This window comes from Vanacampus margaritifer, chromosome 13 (genome assembly GCF_051991255.1).
Source record: "Vanacampus margaritifer isolate UIUO_Vmar chromosome 13, RoL_Vmar_1.0, whole genome shotgun sequence".
Classification (NCBI taxonomy): domain Eukaryota; kingdom Metazoa; phylum Chordata; class Actinopteri; order Syngnathiformes; family Syngnathidae; genus Vanacampus; species Vanacampus margaritifer.
This window is the reverse complement of record NC_135444.1, coordinates 3,252,421-3,270,304: the sequence shown is the minus strand read 5'-3', so window position 1 is coordinate 3,270,304 and position 17,884 is coordinate 3,252,421. Positions and strand designations below refer to the sequence as shown.

Here is a 17,884-nt window from a genome sequence, read left to right as displayed (position 1 = left end):
TTAGCAATTTACAATAGTGCCTCTGCTGTTAATGTTATCTGCTTCATGTGAATTAATGGACTCAGTCCTGCGGATAATTTATTGATGCAGAATTCACATGCTTTCAGGTAATCCTTTTCTTTTATTCAAGAGCTTTTAAATTTGACTCAATTTATTCTGCCAGGTTGATTCGGAGTGTTTCTGTTGTTTTTTGAGTGCTCAGTTGCATTATGAGCACACAACACTCAGGAGAAGCACTGCTATGGCAATCATTTGTGAAATCATCTTCACAGTTTGTAAACTTTGTCATTCATCCAAAAAGTCAAAAACAGTCACTCAACAAAACTCTGCATTAATGAATAATTCAGTCCAGTGGCATAGACACAGAAGTCATTATGGAGCTTTATTGCCCCTTTCATTATTTTTCAGAATGCATTAGTCTCAATTGTACTTGTGAAATGTGCTGTATGAATAAAGCTGCCTTGCCATAATAATCAGAGAGGCCTTGCACTCTAAACTGGTGTTTGGTGTTTAAATGATAATGTCACGAAACAGCAATGGATGCCAAGCTTGATGGCAGAAAGTCAGTCGTTTGAACCTTGTTGAAGTGCTTGTCATTCTGAAAGGTGAAATTCCTCTTCATCTTTCTGGAAGAAGCCTGGAAGTTTTGTGCCAAAATTGACAGGTATTAATTCCCTCCAGCTTGGCGAAAGTCCCAGCCCCATCTGAAGAAAAAAAGAGTCCCACAGGTTGATACCGCTACCACTGTGCGTCATGGTGGCAATTCCTTTGATGATGCACAATGTCTTTTTGCATAGGTTAAAAAAAAGAAAAAGGCAAAAAGTTCCTTATTTGACCAGAAAACATTTTGGGCGAACTATTTTGTTTCTCAAAATTTAGCCAGACTGGAGGTTTCTCTTCATAAATTCTCTTCCGTCCACACATATAAAGCACATTACCAGGCTTCTTCAGAGCCTCCCTGATCCTTTTTCTTTGAATCCGTCATGATCTGTGTTTTCTTGCTTTAGTTTTAGTCCACACGAAAGCCAGTTTCAGTGTATCCTCACAAGTTTCTCACCGTTTAGGCCGTTCATCCACACGATGGAATGGTTTCGGAGCTTAAACCAATCACTTTTGAAATCGGCCTGAATCTTTTGAAAAGATTTCCAAATGTTTCCATATGTAGGATACGCCTGCAGTGATGATGTAATAGTTGCAATAGCCTTTTTCTTTGTTTGTTTGTTTAGTTTAGTTTAGTTTGTCTGCCTAGGCATGTTGTAAAAAGGAGACCAGTACAAAATTTCAGTAAAAGGGGAAGATGGTATCACTTATTAAAAACAGTTACAACCTTGCCCATACCTGGCAGCCATTAAAAAGCTAAACATTTTTAGCATTTAGCTTCAAAGCGAGTGCTAATGCAACAAATGAAACCAGATAAACTACTTAAGTATTATGTGAGTCAAACACTTGTATCTACAACACAGTGGACACTGCGGAAAAAAACAATTGTGATGTAAATTTTTGGTTTCTTACCTAAAAAATGTTTTACTTTTGGCTCTAGGAACATACAGTTTGCAACTCAGAAGCATGAATCTTCACCAGTAAGCTTAAGTTGCAAGTGGGCATAAGTAAGGTTTCCATCCAATTGGTTAGAATTTTTTAAGCGAATTTACTGAAAATGCGCAAAATCGACATGTGACTTATGCCCGTTTCCATCTGTTCTTGTTTTGCAAATATTGAAAGGGGACTCTGCCGCTGTATGTTGTAATTCTTGATAAACCGTAGTGTTTCTTTGCTCTTTTCCATCAAAAATAAAATTAATATTCTTCTTTTATTAATTCTAAAAAGATTTCAGTTTCGTCGTCCCCCAAACATACCTTACTTTATCGTCTGACATTGTTTTGTGACTACAAAGATATGTGTGACGTAATATCCGGTCTTACTTTTTTCCAGAGTTCCGGCTAACGCGATCCTTATTTATAAAAGGGGATCGTAGCAGGAACGGAGTCTCTGAGGACTTTCTTGCGCAAATCAACACAAGGGCTCTGATTGACAAGCAAAGCTGGCGGTTGTTCGGGACTCATAGAACCGTAGTTACATACGTAACTGTCGTTCTATTTCGTCAATCGCGACTGCCAGTTGGTGGTGCTGAAACAGCATGGAAGGCAGAATACCAGCGATGTCACGAAGACCGGGAAACTGTACCTCACAGAGGGGCCTCCGCATGACCGCGAACCACATCCAGTGGATGAGGAGAGTGAGATCCAAACTGTAGTATCTAGCGAACGTGCAAGGTGGCGATCAAGAAGCAGCCGCACATACAGTACGTTCTCCAAGGACACTCCTTTCAGAACAGCCTATGAGGTAGACACACCCCTGTTGGAATAAAACAAGCGAGACGAATAGGGTGGTTGGCTTGAGAGCCAGACAAAACTTTGGGCACTAAAGCAGCAAGTGACCCCTGCCCCGTCGGGATGCCAACAAAGGCATTCGGGGCAAATAGACGTGGAGCTCCCCCACCTGCTTAGCGGATGCTATTGCAAGTAGAAACGCCGTCTTGCAAAACAGCCAGCGAAGTTCCCTTTCGGTCAATGGCTCGATACAGTGTGTCGAGCACCAGAGAAACGTCCCAGGCACGGACTCGAGTCGGATTCCTAGAACGAAGGCAAAGGGCACCCCTGAGAAAGGAGGCCACTAGGCTATGGCAACCCACAGACTTGCCATTCACTGCAAAATGGCAGGCCGAAATGGCCGCCACGTAGACCTTGATTGTAGAAGGGGCATGCCCCTTATCGTAAACAGATTGGAGGAACTCCAAAACAGAGGGAATAGTGCACGTCACGGGATCCCTGCTGCAACTTGTACACCACACCGTAAAAAGCTTCCAACTTCCTGTGCTGAGGAGCAATAGGGACGTGGAAGTAAGCATCCTTCAGATCGATTTACGTGAACCATTCCCCTCGGGCAATCGTCCTCAACATGGCCGACGTAGTTAGCATACCCTGAGGTAACGGTTGAGACCTCTCAGATCTAAGATAGGGTATAGACCGCTTGTCTTTTTTGGAATGAGGAAGTAGGGGGAGTAGAATCCCCTTGGATGAACAAAGGGATCCACTGCTTTGATAGCGGACTTGGCGAGGAGGCTCGCTAGCTCTTGATCCAGAGCTAGTGTCTTTTCCGGGTTGCTGATGAAAGTCTCTCTGACCCAGATGGAGAGAGGGGGCCAGCGTCGGAACTGAATCCTGTACCCATGAGACGAGGTTGAAAGCACCCATGATCTGAAGCGAGGGCAGCCCAGTAGAGATGACGAGGTCCGTATCCCCCCCGTAGGCCGAAAGGACAGCCCAATATGTGACGGCCGGGAAAGCGATAAGCGAAAGTTTGATGGAGCATAGGGCCTGGCAAATCTAGCAAATTTACGCCTCGCGTCATTAATACGCACTGTGCGTTTCAGCGCTCCTGTCGCTGCTGAACCAAAAACTTGACCCGGCACCACAGAGAGGTGACGCAGTTCCTTCCGCGAGGGCTCTCGCAAGGGAGATTGAGCCAACCATACCTGACGGCGCGCTTGGATAAGCAAAGACATACTACGGCCATGTTCCCTCGAAAGGAGGGATAAATCCCTGAGCGCCATGTTACAGAATAATCTCACAGCCTCTCTAAGGGCCTCCTCCGGGGAGATGATGAGTGAAGCCACAAAATACTCTACATTAGGTATACGGTCCAAACCAATAGGATTCAGAAACCGCATATTTGCCAGGGCAAGGCCGTCCGCCGTGAGCTGAGGATAAACGTTAGAATTGGACCAGCAGGAATGAAGGTCTGTCAAAAAAAAGACTCAGTTGAGTAGTCCATCGGAGAGAGGCCACACTCAGTAGGAGGCTGAGAAAAGCCAGACGTGTCCAACTTTAAATGTTGGAAGGCACTTAGCATAACACTGCACACCAATTCCCCTCCAGCTGTAAAATGTTCAGGAGGAGAAGACAGGGCAGTGGAAACAGTCCATACCCGAACATGCCTCAGAATGCCAGACGGAGACGGCATCCTCGGCAAAGCCGTCTGCTTGGCAGGGCAATTGGAGTGTTGCATCGGGCAACACCACTGCAGAGGCCTGAGAAACAGAAGGGTTTTGATCACCCAACTGCGCCTGTATTGCCATCACACTCACAGGCTCAACTGCAAGGCAATCTGAGAGTCCGCTCGACTCTTCTTACTACGATAGTCAGGGGCAGCAGGAGAAGCAGACCTGCGTTTTGCTCGACCCCCACGAGTGTGGGGGGGTTGGCCCATTGCCACCGCCAACGATGACCGCCCCCGCAAAGCCGCTGCGTCCTGGTGAGGCGCAACGTTCAGTTGTGTTCACCAGAGTGTGGCCCCCCGCAGCAGCGGTCGCCAATGCGCGACAGTTGAGACAGCAGTCAGTGCGTCCCTCTTCGGGCAAGAAGGAGCCGCCACAGCGCTTGTAGCGAGCGTCGTCGTCCATAGCAGCCACCAATTGACGCGCAATGAGTGTGCACAAGTCAATAGGCTGCTATCTTCGTGTGAGAGAGGAGGCAAAAAACTGGCCTCTTCACCAACGTTACAAACAAATTGTCAAGTGCTCACAGCAACACGTAAGTGAACATCTTTGTTGTCATAAGTCATGACAGACAATATCAAAGCCATCAAACAACATCAAGGCAGCTGGCGACCTCACGGACAGAGCCGCATAAGTTGCGAGGCAATACAAGCTAGGAAAGGATACGAAATAACCGTACCAACATTAGCGAGTTGTAGTCAAAACAAGTCAAAATAACCGTAGGCAAGACGTAAACAGTCGCTAACATCCACCAGGCGTACTTACAAACTTGAAGCCGGACTCAGTGATGAGGAGCGGAGATCATGTAAAGATGGAAGGGGAGCTCCAACGTCCATACATAAATACCAAAAGTCCAAATACACCGAGCCGTCGCAGCCAAGGGGGGCGGGGAACCCTGCTGCCCCAATCAACAAGATCACAAGCCACCAGCGACGGCGACGAAGAACAGCGATAAACGCTGTGAGTGAGCGCGCAAGAAGGTCAAAGAGACTATGTTCCGGCTACGATCCCCTTTCATACATGAGGATCACGTCAGCCGGAACCCTGGAAATGTCCTGTTATGAATTCTTTCTCGAGTGACGCATGCGCGTGAGGGATTTTGGTGCTTTTTCAGCACCGCCACCTGGCGGTCGGGAGGGACAATATAGAACCATCGCCAAAATTTGCATTTTCCTTTTTTCAAAATTCTCCCCCTCTAAGCGTAAATATTTTTTTTTTGCGAATTTTGGGCCCTTTTTCAAATTTCTAGCACATTTCTTGAAAATTTGAATAAGAATGGGTGGATGGAAACCCAACTACAGACTGTAAGTGATGATGTCACACCAGCACATTTCTGATTGGTCAAACTAAGAGTGTTACAACTATCCCTTTGTTCCCCTACATGAAGAAGGGAGTTTGCAGTTTCATTTTTCGGCCACATGTGGTGGTAACGATTCGAAATTCAATCTCCTGTATTGAGCAGCTTTAAATTAATTCACTTTTTTTTTCTGAGTACAACCCTGCCCGCTTTACCTTTTCCCTGCACTTTGGTCTCCAACTCCACGAGAAATTAAATATTTGTCAGATTTTTCTGTAGCATGCAACTGTGTTATTATTTGGGGTGAATCAGTCATTTCAGTTGGTTCATGTTTACTTTACACTAAATACTGAAAGTTTTATGTACATAAAACATACTTTAATATCATTAGTTTTAGGTCATTATACAGTTACTTTAACATAGTGTTCTAACTAACTGTTTCTTCTTCCAATGACAGAGCAAACGCAATAGATTAATAGCAATAGACAATATTCCTCTTTCTGCAGAGAGCTTTAATTTTTATTTTTGATAAACCATGTGGTCTAAGCAATTGTGACACACACACACACACACACACACACACACACACGCACACACACACACACACACACACAACGAATGAAATCATGGCCCAGTTTCTTGAAAAATTACAGCTTGATTGACTGTTTGGTTTATTGATCAACAGTGCATTACAATGGTATGCTTCCAAAAGCTAACATCTACAAACCTGCACTCTACACTCTACTAAACAAAACATATTTTCAGTACACTTAACAGCACACAAAGTATAATACAGCCACACACACCTCCACACACCCTAATAATATACAGGTGTGCGCATACACCCATTATAGCGTTAATATAAATTACAGGACTGAATGATCAGTAACACTTCAAAGGTATTGCAGGTAAACATGAAAACTTTTGAATTAGAAACCAACAAACAGAGTCAGTGCATCCTTAATAGTTTGAACAAGAAATAACGCATACCAAGTTGGAATAAATAATCAAGAAGGCAAAACACATCCAGAGAACATGTTTCATCATACTGGTATTATTATTATTTTTTAAAAACACTGAAATAAACCAGTCCAAAAATGAAGACCGCCTTTTAGTGGATATTACCTTAAAAAGGAGCAGCTGAGATGAATGATTACAGGTCGGTGGCTGTAACATCACAGATTAAGAAGACCCTGGAGCATCTGGTATTCAGGAGGTCAGAGGTCATTCATGCTCTCCAGGGGACGTGCTGGAGTCCTCTCTGACCTTGTGGATTGACTACCTGATTGAATGACTTCAGTGTAATTGTTTTTGGCACCATTTTTTTTTCACACTGCACACTTAAGAGTTCTGTCAGCATTTTATTGATGCATCTAATTTGGTGTGAACTAGGAACTCTACATGTACTTATTGAACTCTGCCGAGCAACATGTGACAATACAAACGTCACCTGGAGAGAAAAAAACAACAAACAATCCTGTAAAGCATTCATGTGCCTGTGAACTTATTACTATTATTATTAGCATTTTACAGTACTACATTGCTGATGGAACAACTGGAAGATTTCTTTCACTTTCCATTTCATCTCAGCATGGCATCATAAGCTGTAAATTCCAGACTAGCAGGGAATTGTCTGAAAAGAGCCTAGAGGGCTTACCTTTATCCAGTTTTATGTTAAGAGGGTATGGAGGACTAAAAATGCCATAACTAAAAATAAATAAATAAATAGTGTGAAAATAAAAACGGATATAAAAAAAATACAAAAAAATAAATAATTGGCAACAAAAACAACAAAATACATAAATAAATATATAGAATATATATAGATGGCCTATGAATGTGGTGGTCGTGGCTCTGGGTGTAGAGACGGCCATTAAGTAACCTGAAGGTCAGCTGTTCGATCCCCGCTCTCCCCAAGTCACGTGTCGTTGTGTCCTTGGGCAAGGCACTTCACACACATTGCCTCCAGTGCTACTCACACTGGTGTATGGCAGGTACAAATGTTTGGTGGTGGTCGGAGGGGCCGTATGCAGCCACGCTTCTGTCAGCCAGACCCAGGGCATCTGTGGCTACTTAAGTAGCTTACCGCCATCACAGTATGAATGTGTGAGTGCATGAATAATGTATCCATTCCATTGTAAAGCGTCTTTGAGTGTCTAGAAAAGCGCTATATAAATCGGATGCATTGTAAGAATAAATAAATAAACGAGATTTAAAAAATTAATAAAAATAAAAATAAATGTTGAAATAAATACAAAAATAAATATAGAAATAGGTTTAAATATCAAGCAATAAATAAAAAGGCTCTGCTCACATATTTATTTATTTCATGCTGCATGAAACCTGTCATGAAATGTTATTCCAATGAGAGGAAAAGTAAGTCTCGCTGGCTTGCATGGTGAGCTCCAGCAATGGACGACTATCTTGTCCACTGTCGCCACAACTTGCGACTTGCAAGTTGTTCGACAACTTCACAAAAGTTCATGTAAACAACAAGGTCGATTGTTTCTTTCGTGTGTGTGAATTCTCCTTTGCTGTGGAACGGACAAAGTGGACATACAGAATGACATGTCTATAGGCGAATAGGTAAATAGTTCAACCCAAGACAGACTTAGGACCACCCCCTCATTTGAATAACATTTCATGATGGATTTCATGCTGACAGCGTCTGCAGCCTGAAATAAATACATGAGTGCAGAGCCTTTTTATTTGAGTGACATTTAATTCTATTTGCATATTTATTTTTGTATTTATTTCTATAGTTATTTTTAATTTTTTTTATCTCATTTTTTCTTTCATTTATTTATTTGTGTACATATATATTTTTTGTTTTTATTTACATTTATATTTTTGTATTAAATTTTTTAATTATATTTTGTATCTGTTTTTATTTTCACCTTTACCTCTTTATGTATTTATTTTTAATTTAGACATTTTTGGTCCACCATAAAGAGGTAGGCTTTGACTTTCTATGTTAATTGGTCAAACATGCTGTTATACATCGGCCACATCTGCAAATTTCAGGATTAGACATCAAGTTTCACAAATTACAGTAAAGAAGGTGTTATGACTTAAAGTGTTCTTAGAAAATAATGTCAATAGATCATGTTTAGACTATGGTGCCTGACATTCAATTTTGTTGTAACACTTTTTCCATTGAAGATCATGTTTACACGCGAACACAACTCCCCCTCCATTTTCCTGAGACATTCTGTTACGTCTGTTGAAGCAAAAATCTTGAAGTCATTTCCACTAACATGGTGACGTGAGTTTTGAAAGCTAGTATTTTAACGTGTGAAAAACAGGCAAGTCACACTGAACTACAGGATTTATATTTTTGCAAGCTTATTAGCACCTTATCTCAGTTTGTTAGCAAACCTTTGAAGCAATGCGGAAAGTGCTTCCCCAGAGTTGACACACCACTGACACTCTCTCAGCTTCTATCAATGAATTATAGACTAACTTTTGAATATTCTACGGTTGCCAGGCAACACATGCAGATTTGCTGAAACCAGTGGAACCATGTTTCAGTTAAGAGTGGAAAATGGACTGAGTCTAATATTTGCAAAATATTATCAAGGTCACAAAGAAATGACTAATAGCTGTGAAGACCATTGTTGCTTGACAAAATGCACATTTCAGCCATGTACAAGCAAAAACTATTCAAAATAACGACTTAACATTTCTTTCACAGAAAACGGAAGAAAATAAAGTTGGACTCGCCTTTGATCTGAAAAAAAATCAGAAAAGTTTGGATTTTATATCATTTCAAATAGTCATGTCAGTGGTTGCTTTCCAAAATAAGACCACAGGCAGTTCACCTCATATGATTTCTTAATCATCACTGTCAAAACTGACCAATCAACCCGTTGGGTGAATATTGAGTAGAAAATCAGACTGATGCAAAAGCTGGTGCAAAATGATCATCACCCTTTGGATGCCATCCATACAAGTATGGAAGACTGGACTGATGTGCTCAGGTGTGAAATGAATGATTGAGCTCATGTCATGTGTTGGTTTTGCATCTAAATCACATGATTATTATTTTTACTACCAACTGCAGTTTGTGCACAACAGGAAAATCTTGTTTAGGTTATTCTCTCGAGACATATGGAGCCTCATTTTGGTTTCCACTGCAAGTCTAGCACAAAGCACAGTCTAACTGTGTGCATGGATAGAATTTTCTTTCTTTGGGAATTATTTTTATGGACTTTGTGCAGGTAGAATTGGGCGTAATGGGGTATTTGAGCCGCTGTGAGCCTTTGTGGGATGGAACAAAGCATTTCCCCTGCTAATCGTAGTGGCATTCCTCATTTACTGTACATTCAAATCAGGGCGGTCGGAGCTCAGTACGCCCAGGTACGCCGGGCTTCACATTGCGGAAAGAGAAAGCAGCTCAATGCGCCGGATCACCCAGCATATACCAAATTCACAAACATGCTAGACTGTAGGCTTGCCCAAACACGAAAATTAAGATTTTCTCGTTTTTAGGCTGAGTTCAGTCTACTTTCTGTTACCAAATTTCCAGATGCGCTGCGGACGTGGCAGATGTGTCTGTCAGCTCCACCACAGAGGCGCAACATGGCCTTGTATTGTTTTGAATTTGACATTACTCTTTCCCAATATGGACTTCAGAAATTATATTATTACATTATATTACATTGAGTATTTGTGCTGATTTTAACAACACTTATTGTAAGTACCCGGAATGAATGATCTAAGTAAGCCAGGCATTGTAAACTCACTGCATGGAAGATGTGAGCTACTCATCAAGTTACCAAAAGTACCAAGACAAATGTAAAACCTGTTTGTTAATTAATGCATCAAATTTGTTTCAGTGAAAAGTGTAAGAAGTTAATTGTGAAGAACAGATATCACAATCACAGTCAAAAGACAAATTAGCAGAGAGGAAATAAACACCCCATATCATAATATGTACAGATTCTTCAATATGAAGATAAGATCATCACAGTCTCAGTTAAACTTGAGTTCTCCTGTGGCAGTTGTCAGTGAGACCTTGACGCAGACGTTTTCAATTTTTTACGAAAGAACCACTGAATGGGCTTTTTGGGCAGATTTTGTTCACACAGTTATTTTTTCAAGAGAAGGGGTTGGTACAATGGCTGCTTAAGGTAGAGCATCATGTCATACTGTTCTTGAATCATATTGTCAGGTTGGTAAAGATTGTCTTCTGGATGGTTGGAAATGGGCTTTTATGATTGCAGTCCATTCAGGTCAGAGCAGATCAGGTCTTGTCAAGAGCAGATACCGGTACTTGTCCTTTTTTGTTTGTTTTTAAACCACTTAAAGAGTTGCTGGCCTTGCATTGGCCCTAGCAAATGTGCATTTAATCACTTCCAAGTGGAAATTGATCTTGGAAGCTAAATAGAAGAGCAGAGTATAAGGAAAGGAATGGGACGTACACATGTGTAAAAGAACACCACCTTTGCCTGAAGACTTAAAAACAAACCAGTTTGAATGTCGCTATTATACAGATTCAGTAGGAGACTGATCATTCATGTGGTGCCTCATTGACTGAACACTTGTAAGGATTTTCTTCTGGTGTCCGGCTAGAGACACACCAATCCTCTGGAGGTCTCTGATAAAACACAGGAAAAAATATATGTGAGTTTACATTTTCAATCTGAGAAATATTGAGGCACATATTGATATAGACATGTTGAAAAACCTAAAAAAAAAATCAGCTTGGGACGAGCACCAATAGGAACTTCACATGTATTTTGATTTACACAAGATGTCTTTAAAATCTACCCCAAAAAAAAGACAATATCTGATGTTTAGGCTTATTTGTGTTGACATATATCATATTTGTATCAATAAATGTTATACATGTATTTAATTTTTGCCTGAAAACACCAGCCATAAAAAACAAAATCTCAGTAATTTCGGGTTCAAACCATCATGTCTTCAATCCCTAGTTACGCTAGTTATTACAGCACACACAGGACGTCCACCAACTTGTTTTCTAGGTTTGGTCATGTGACGTTCCGCAGCAGCAGCAAATAGAAAACTAAGTCCCTTGCATTAATAATACATTAACCCCCACCACCTCCACACATGCTGAGTTGAATACCCTTAATCCATGATTAGCTAAATCACTGCTTAAGATCTATTAGAGCAATGTACTGCAATTAAGTCACTTAACTGTACATTTAGCAGTATGTTACAATTTTATATACATTTCAGAAAAACATTTAAAAACGATATTGGGCCAATACCAAGCCTTATTTGAAGGTATTGATACTTAATACCAGAGATGACAAATTAGAATAAAAGAAAATTGTCATTAATTTCATGCAAGGAAAATGCTATATTGGGAAATATGTAAAATTATCTGGCATTGTTTTTCTTTTGAAATTTGATGTTTGAAAAGTACTAGTTTTATCGGTGCTTGGTATCAGTGGCTACTCAGAGATGAGTAGATAAGTCCGAAAAAAAGTGGTATCAAACATCCCCAAAAATCTATAGACTATACATTATATAAGCACAATAAACACATTTAAATCATAATAAAACGTTTTTTTAAGTGGGGTTGCCAGTCTGCATTGTAGACTACATACTGTGAGGCAGTCAACAAACTAATCAAATGTCACTCTGAGGGTTAATAGTAATACATGTTTCCCAGAAACATTGTTTCTCTTAAATGGTTAAATAAGGGGGCCATGAAGATTGAAGAACAGAGGAAAGGGAGGGGAGGAAGGAATTTGGATGGATGATTTTGACCTGAAATTATATAAAGGTATCCTTTTTTATTTTTATTTACAAGTATTAATACTGCTTCTACTACAACATATTTTTTCAAATTTTTGAGATTTCAATAATAATAATAATAATAATTGACTAATTGACTAATTCCAAGTATAACTATTAGAACTATTCAAGTTCCCAAATGTTCCTATTTTCCAACAATACAGCAAACAACAGCAGAAGAAAACACATGAAATATGAGCTTAAGCAGTAAATAATAGCGCTGCTGGAACCCAAATGAATAATCATTATTTTGAAAATGGAGCCATTCACCGAGTGTTATGGCAGTTTGCACCATGATAACAAAAGTGAGCAGGAATAGAGCTTGTCGGCAGCCAGGGGGATGGCTCTGAATGGCAGACAGATGCACACATGGAGCAGCCAGCAGCCTTCTTGCCAGATCTCCAGCTAACAAGATGCACACTTGGCACGGGAACAATGTGAGTGAGACGCATGCAGAGAGGAGAAATGCTGAAAAGAGAAGGCCTACTCTGCAGTGATTTGAGTGACGAGTGGCAAGGAGGTGAAGCCTGATCCCAGGAAGGAGTCTCTGTACTGGCTCATCTTAAGTGCAGCCAGCCAGTCCTCCACGGAGCTCAACCGGCTTAGATCTGGAGCGCCACGATCTAACAAAGGATGATGGGAAGGACTGGCAGAGGAGAAGTATAAGAAAATACATTTTTAGAGGCGTTTGAAATGTTTCATACTTCCTTTAAATTTCTCCTCACCCTGGCGCAACATTGTTGGTGCCGGCTTTCAGGGATGTGGGGTTGCGTATCATTTTGTCCAACATGTTGACAACATCGGGGAACTTTGGTCGAGCGTTCCTGTCTTTTTGCCAGCAGTCCAGCATCAGCTGATGGAGAACTGTTGGACAGTCCATGGGAGCTGGCAGTCTGAAGTCCTGCTCAATGGCGTTTATCACCTTGAAAATGTAGACACCATGTTAGTGTTAAGTTCTGCCTGATGTTCACAATAATATGAAGGGCCACAACAGAGGATTGCAAGTTGAAGTCTTGGTTTAAAAAGTGTTATATTTTGTACATTTAACCAGATTGCCTCACCGTTACTAAATACCAAACCAAATTAGCAAAAAATAAATACATACATACATAAATGAACAGCTCTCTCACAGCTGTGTATGGATTCTCATTGTTTGTTCACCACAAAAGAGCCGTTCCGTTTGCAAATGTCACAACACTAGTTTAATGCCCTCTTCACACGGAAGCAAAGCCAGCTTCATTCCTCAAAAGAATCTTGTACACACAGAAACGTTTCAAGACATGCGTGTGTCCAAAAGAAGACTGAGGACGTTAAACGCCATATTACTCCTCCCAAGAAACGTTTCTGTCGCTTCAACAGCTTGCATGGGCGTGTATGGGCTATCGGCTATCCAGTAGTATTTACAGAACAATGAGACAAACACAGGAGAAGTGACAATGGCGAGTGATTCTAGTACAACAATATCATGCAAAATATTTTGCTGTAAAAGCTAAGGAGGTTGCGCAAAAGGACTACGACACAGCTATCCGCCATTGTTGACAGACTGGCGGTTCGCGCACAGTCAAACGAGAATTGGAGCATACGTCATCAAACTGCAGGAGTATCCCGCATATGGTATTCACATTGGAACGTTTTGAAATCTTTCCACTCTGGAGCCTCAAGCCACTCTCAAGCTCCAAAACGGCGCCGCTGTGTGGACGAACTGCCCAAATGGAAAAAAACTTTTGCGGATACATTTAAACGGGCTTTTGTGTGGCCTATGGCTCTGTCCAGACGGAAGCAAAGACGGCTTCGTTCCTCAAACAAATCTCGTACACACAGAAGCATTTCAAGACTTGCGTGCGTCCAAAAAAAGACACTGAGGACGTTTAACGGCTGTAATGTATATGCCAAGTCTGGAGTGGCGCTGTAGCGCAACCCCAAGGAGTTAACGAAAAGCGTAGAAGAAGAATCAGCGAAGAAGACACTTTTTTTTTCCTAACTCTATTGCAATCTACAGAACAAACATGGCTTTGCATGTATCGAAACAACATGAAAAAGACGAACACAGGAGAAGTGACAATGGCGGGTGATTCAAGTACAACACCGCTTGTTGAACGTGGAAATAAAGAAGAAAAATATTTTGCTGCAAAAGCACAAACAAGCTAAGGAGACTGCTTAAAAAACGACTATGACATGGATATCCACCATTGTTGTTGACAGACTGACAGTTTGCGCACAGTCATGCAAGAATTGTCGCATACATCATCAATCTGCGACAATGCGTCGTCATCGAGCTGCGACCATTACGTCATCACTGGAGGAGTATCCTGCATATGGTGTCCAGACGGACACGTACCAGGCGCGTTTTGAAATCTTTCCATTCTGGAGCCCGGTTTCAAAAGTGACCGGTTTCAAGCTCCGAAACCGCGCCATCGTGTGGACGAACGGCCTTAACGGTAAGAAGCTTGTGAGGATACATTGAAACTGGCTTTTGTGTGGCCTAAGATACCACTTGGAGGTTGACTTCTTAATAAGTTACATTGGTAAGTAAATCAAGACAATGGAATACAGCTGCTTGAGAGATTGAGCTGCTGATTGGTTGGAGAGGGCCAACGGCTAGGGGCGTAATACTAGCTAAAACCGCATGAAAAGTAGGAGTTCTGCTCTTTGTAAACAGACAGTATTTTAATAGAGCTGAGTTCTTAAAGTTTCATTCACATATTCTCTGTTTCTGTCTGCTGTCGGACAATGGAGTAAGTTTGAAATATTGAGTGAAATGTTGCCCAGTAAAACGATCTTTTACCCGTCACTATCTCAAAGTCATTGTCATGGTCGCTGCGACTATTGAAATGTTGGTAGCAACAAAGTCATATGGATGGTTGGACAGCAGAACTGTTCTAAGGGAATATGCAATATGATTTGGTAGTGTCACACGGGGCATTGTGCCAGATACAAGCAGAGATGAAGCAGAAAAGTGCTACAGCGCAATGTTGCACATTGAAGGAAGCTGAAAACAAACATACATGTCTGTATACCCTATTTTCATTTACAAACCCTCTGCGTTTACATACAAAGCAAAGAGAAGCAGAGGAAAAATCTTTTTCCAGCTCAAAGCGCAAGGGCCCCTATTTTTGTTCCCGACACAAATCTAGCGCACAGTGCGTGGAGCTTTCTTAGTTTTGGTATTTTCGTAGACTTTGCGCTGGTCTAATTGGGCATAATGGGCGTCTGGGCCTTTGTGGGATGGTACAATGTGTATTTTCAGCCAATCGTAGCAGCACACCCGTCGCTATGGGCAGGCCACCATGATGATTGTGCCATTTGAGGCATGGTTTCCTAAAAATATATTTTTGTATTATCATATTTTTCATAGTAGCTAATTTTGTGTTTAAAATACTAAGGTTGAGTTTATCAATAAGACATTAAAAAATATGAAGAAACAGTGGTGTGATTTTGTTTGATTGATGACCAGTCTTATCTGCAACAGCCAATCACAGCCTTACTGAAAATAATGTTAGGTACGCTGACTTATACGTGACTGATGGATGATAACATCAACGTCAATTTTGGTGTGCAAGAGTCTCATGTACATTTCTCAAAGTGAAGCTGCAAGTTTTTTTGTTTGGTATTGTGTACTGTGGCAAGACATGTCTGTATAACATGTACGTAGTACTGCAAGTGGGAAGAGACATACTACAAACTACATTCGTGTCGGCAACTAAAGAACCACTTGAAAAATGAAACCACGGGAGCCACATATCATTTGTGTGGGCATCTAAATTGAGGTTGGATTTTGCTTTTCTTTTTTCTTTGTTTTCTGCTGCAGACACCATTCAAACAGGTGGCCCATTCAAAGCGATATGTCAGCGCATCCGCCATATTGGATGTGGCAATTGTATTCGCCATTATATCGGCAAATAATTAGTAAGATTGAGTTAGAATATGATAATACAATCAAAGGTAATGGTTCCTTATTAATTCAATGAGTTTTGGCTTGATGATACATACATCTCCAAGGAGAAAGTGAACGAGGCATCTTTATAACTTCACTTTGCCTCATCCAATACGGCTGCCGCATCAACGTACTGACGACAGAGTCGCCGTCTACTGTATGTGTATGTACTGCAAATGCTGTTGATGATAATACTTGTCAGCAGGCGCCATTCAATGGATAGATGCATGGCAGTGCTAAGTGAATTTATCCAGAGGGCAAGTTAATGCTGTCTGTAGGGTATACATAATTGCACCCCGAGTTTCTTAGATGGACCAAAAATAGAAATATGAGGAAGGAGGAGGGAGGGACAAAAAACAATGCCCCAATCTGTAATAAAATTTTGAACATCCAATTTCTTTAGTGCTTGTCATCTTCATGGTTGTGGGTGAGCTGGAGCCTAATGCAGCTGACTTTTTGTGAGAAGTAGCGTACATTGTAACATGAACATTAATTGTTCATTTCAGTTTTTTTCCCTCTTGCTCCAAATTATTTATATATTACTTCAAAAACAAGAAACAAGAATTTCATGCTGGTTGTGTTTGCAATCATACAGGAAATCAAAAATATTTGTCTCTAGGTCTGTGATGTTGCGCAAGTACACTAGCTTTGAACGGACAGACTCTTGATTTCATTAAAATTGCAGATTTTGAAGTAATAAATGGCATTTGGGATTTTTGGGGTATCAACCATACAACATAAGGTGTATACACAAGCACGTTTTTGGACTGCAGAGTCCTTGTTAAATCATTGACCTGGAAAATTGTATTTTATCTCCGCCTATTCTGCCTCTCAGTCGAGCCTCCTTGACAGCATTTGCCTTTAAGCTTCACCTTTCGAGCCTTTAAGAAAGCAAAAAGTGAGAGTGCTGGAAATCATACATCATGTTCTTTTTTTTTTGCCACATGAATGTAAAGTTATAAGCCGGTGTCAAAATACTTATAGGGCGACCGCATGGCACGCCGAGGTAATGACATACTGCTCTGACTGGAAATGCTGCAGCAGGAGTTTTCGAGTTTGGATGAACTCCACTTGACCCTGACACATTTCTTAAGCTTTGTGCTGCAAAAAAATCTTTCTAAGCATTGCTGACAATCATAATAGCAGCAAGTGTAGTAAAACATCACAGGTATGTGGATTCATGATTAATTCATGTTGAACACAGCACCTGTGGTAACCCCGCTGACAATTGCAATTTAGTCTGCTCCTTTTTGAAATATTTTGGGTGTGTGAGCTGGATATATGCATGGCTTCCTGCATGTGTGTGTGTAGTGCAGCTATGCGTGAGGTTCCTGCATACTTAATGCCCCGGTAGACCCTCGTTAGCTGCAAGTCATACCACATACTTTCCTCATCGTTATGCACTGCCTTTGCCATTATATATATATATATATATATATATATATATATATATATATATATAAAGTCTCTATCATTATACTGTTCTGTCACGGCTGTATTGTGTTGGCTGCTTGGATTGCTCCAGGGTAGCCATCGGAGCATAAGAGGTGAGTTTGCTAAACAGGGTGTGAGAAAGAGATGAATAGTGAAACAACAGGAGAGCTGTGTACTTTATATGCTTTGACAAGCAAACATTTCAGCCGAAGATTCAGATGCAATGTTTAGTTTGACAGTTACATAATACTGAAAAAAAAAATCACAAAAAAAAAAACGATTTGTTTGTTTGTGTACAGTTCGACAGGAATCTGTGAATGACATTCCTTGTGTATTCCCCTCACCAGTGTTACAGCAAGGGAAAAAGCTGCGTAATGTAATGCAAAAGCCA

General features: G+C 40.9%; 1 protein-coding gene across 3 annotated transcripts in view; it reads right to left on the bottom strand.

Moving 5' to 3' along the window:
* Window positions 1–5,989: 5,989 nt before the first annotated feature.
* LOC144062936 (ephrin type-B receptor 1-like) overlaps window positions 5,990–17,884 on the bottom strand; it is a 139,687-nt gene continuing 127,792 nt past the window's right edge. For all 3 annotated transcript variants that reach the window (XM_077584759.1, XM_077584760.1, XM_077584761.1), the window contains 3 exons: window positions 12,851–13,047; window positions 12,613–12,771; window positions 5,990–10,953 (listed from right to left, as the gene is read on the bottom strand). In XM_077584759.1, the coding sequence (XP_077440885.1) occupies window positions 10,842–10,953; window positions 12,613–12,771; window positions 12,851–13,047 (468 nt within the window). In that variant the 3' untranslated portion in view covers window positions 5,990–10,841. The remainder of the gene's footprint in view (window positions 10,954–12,612; window positions 12,772–12,850; window positions 13,048–17,884) is intronic.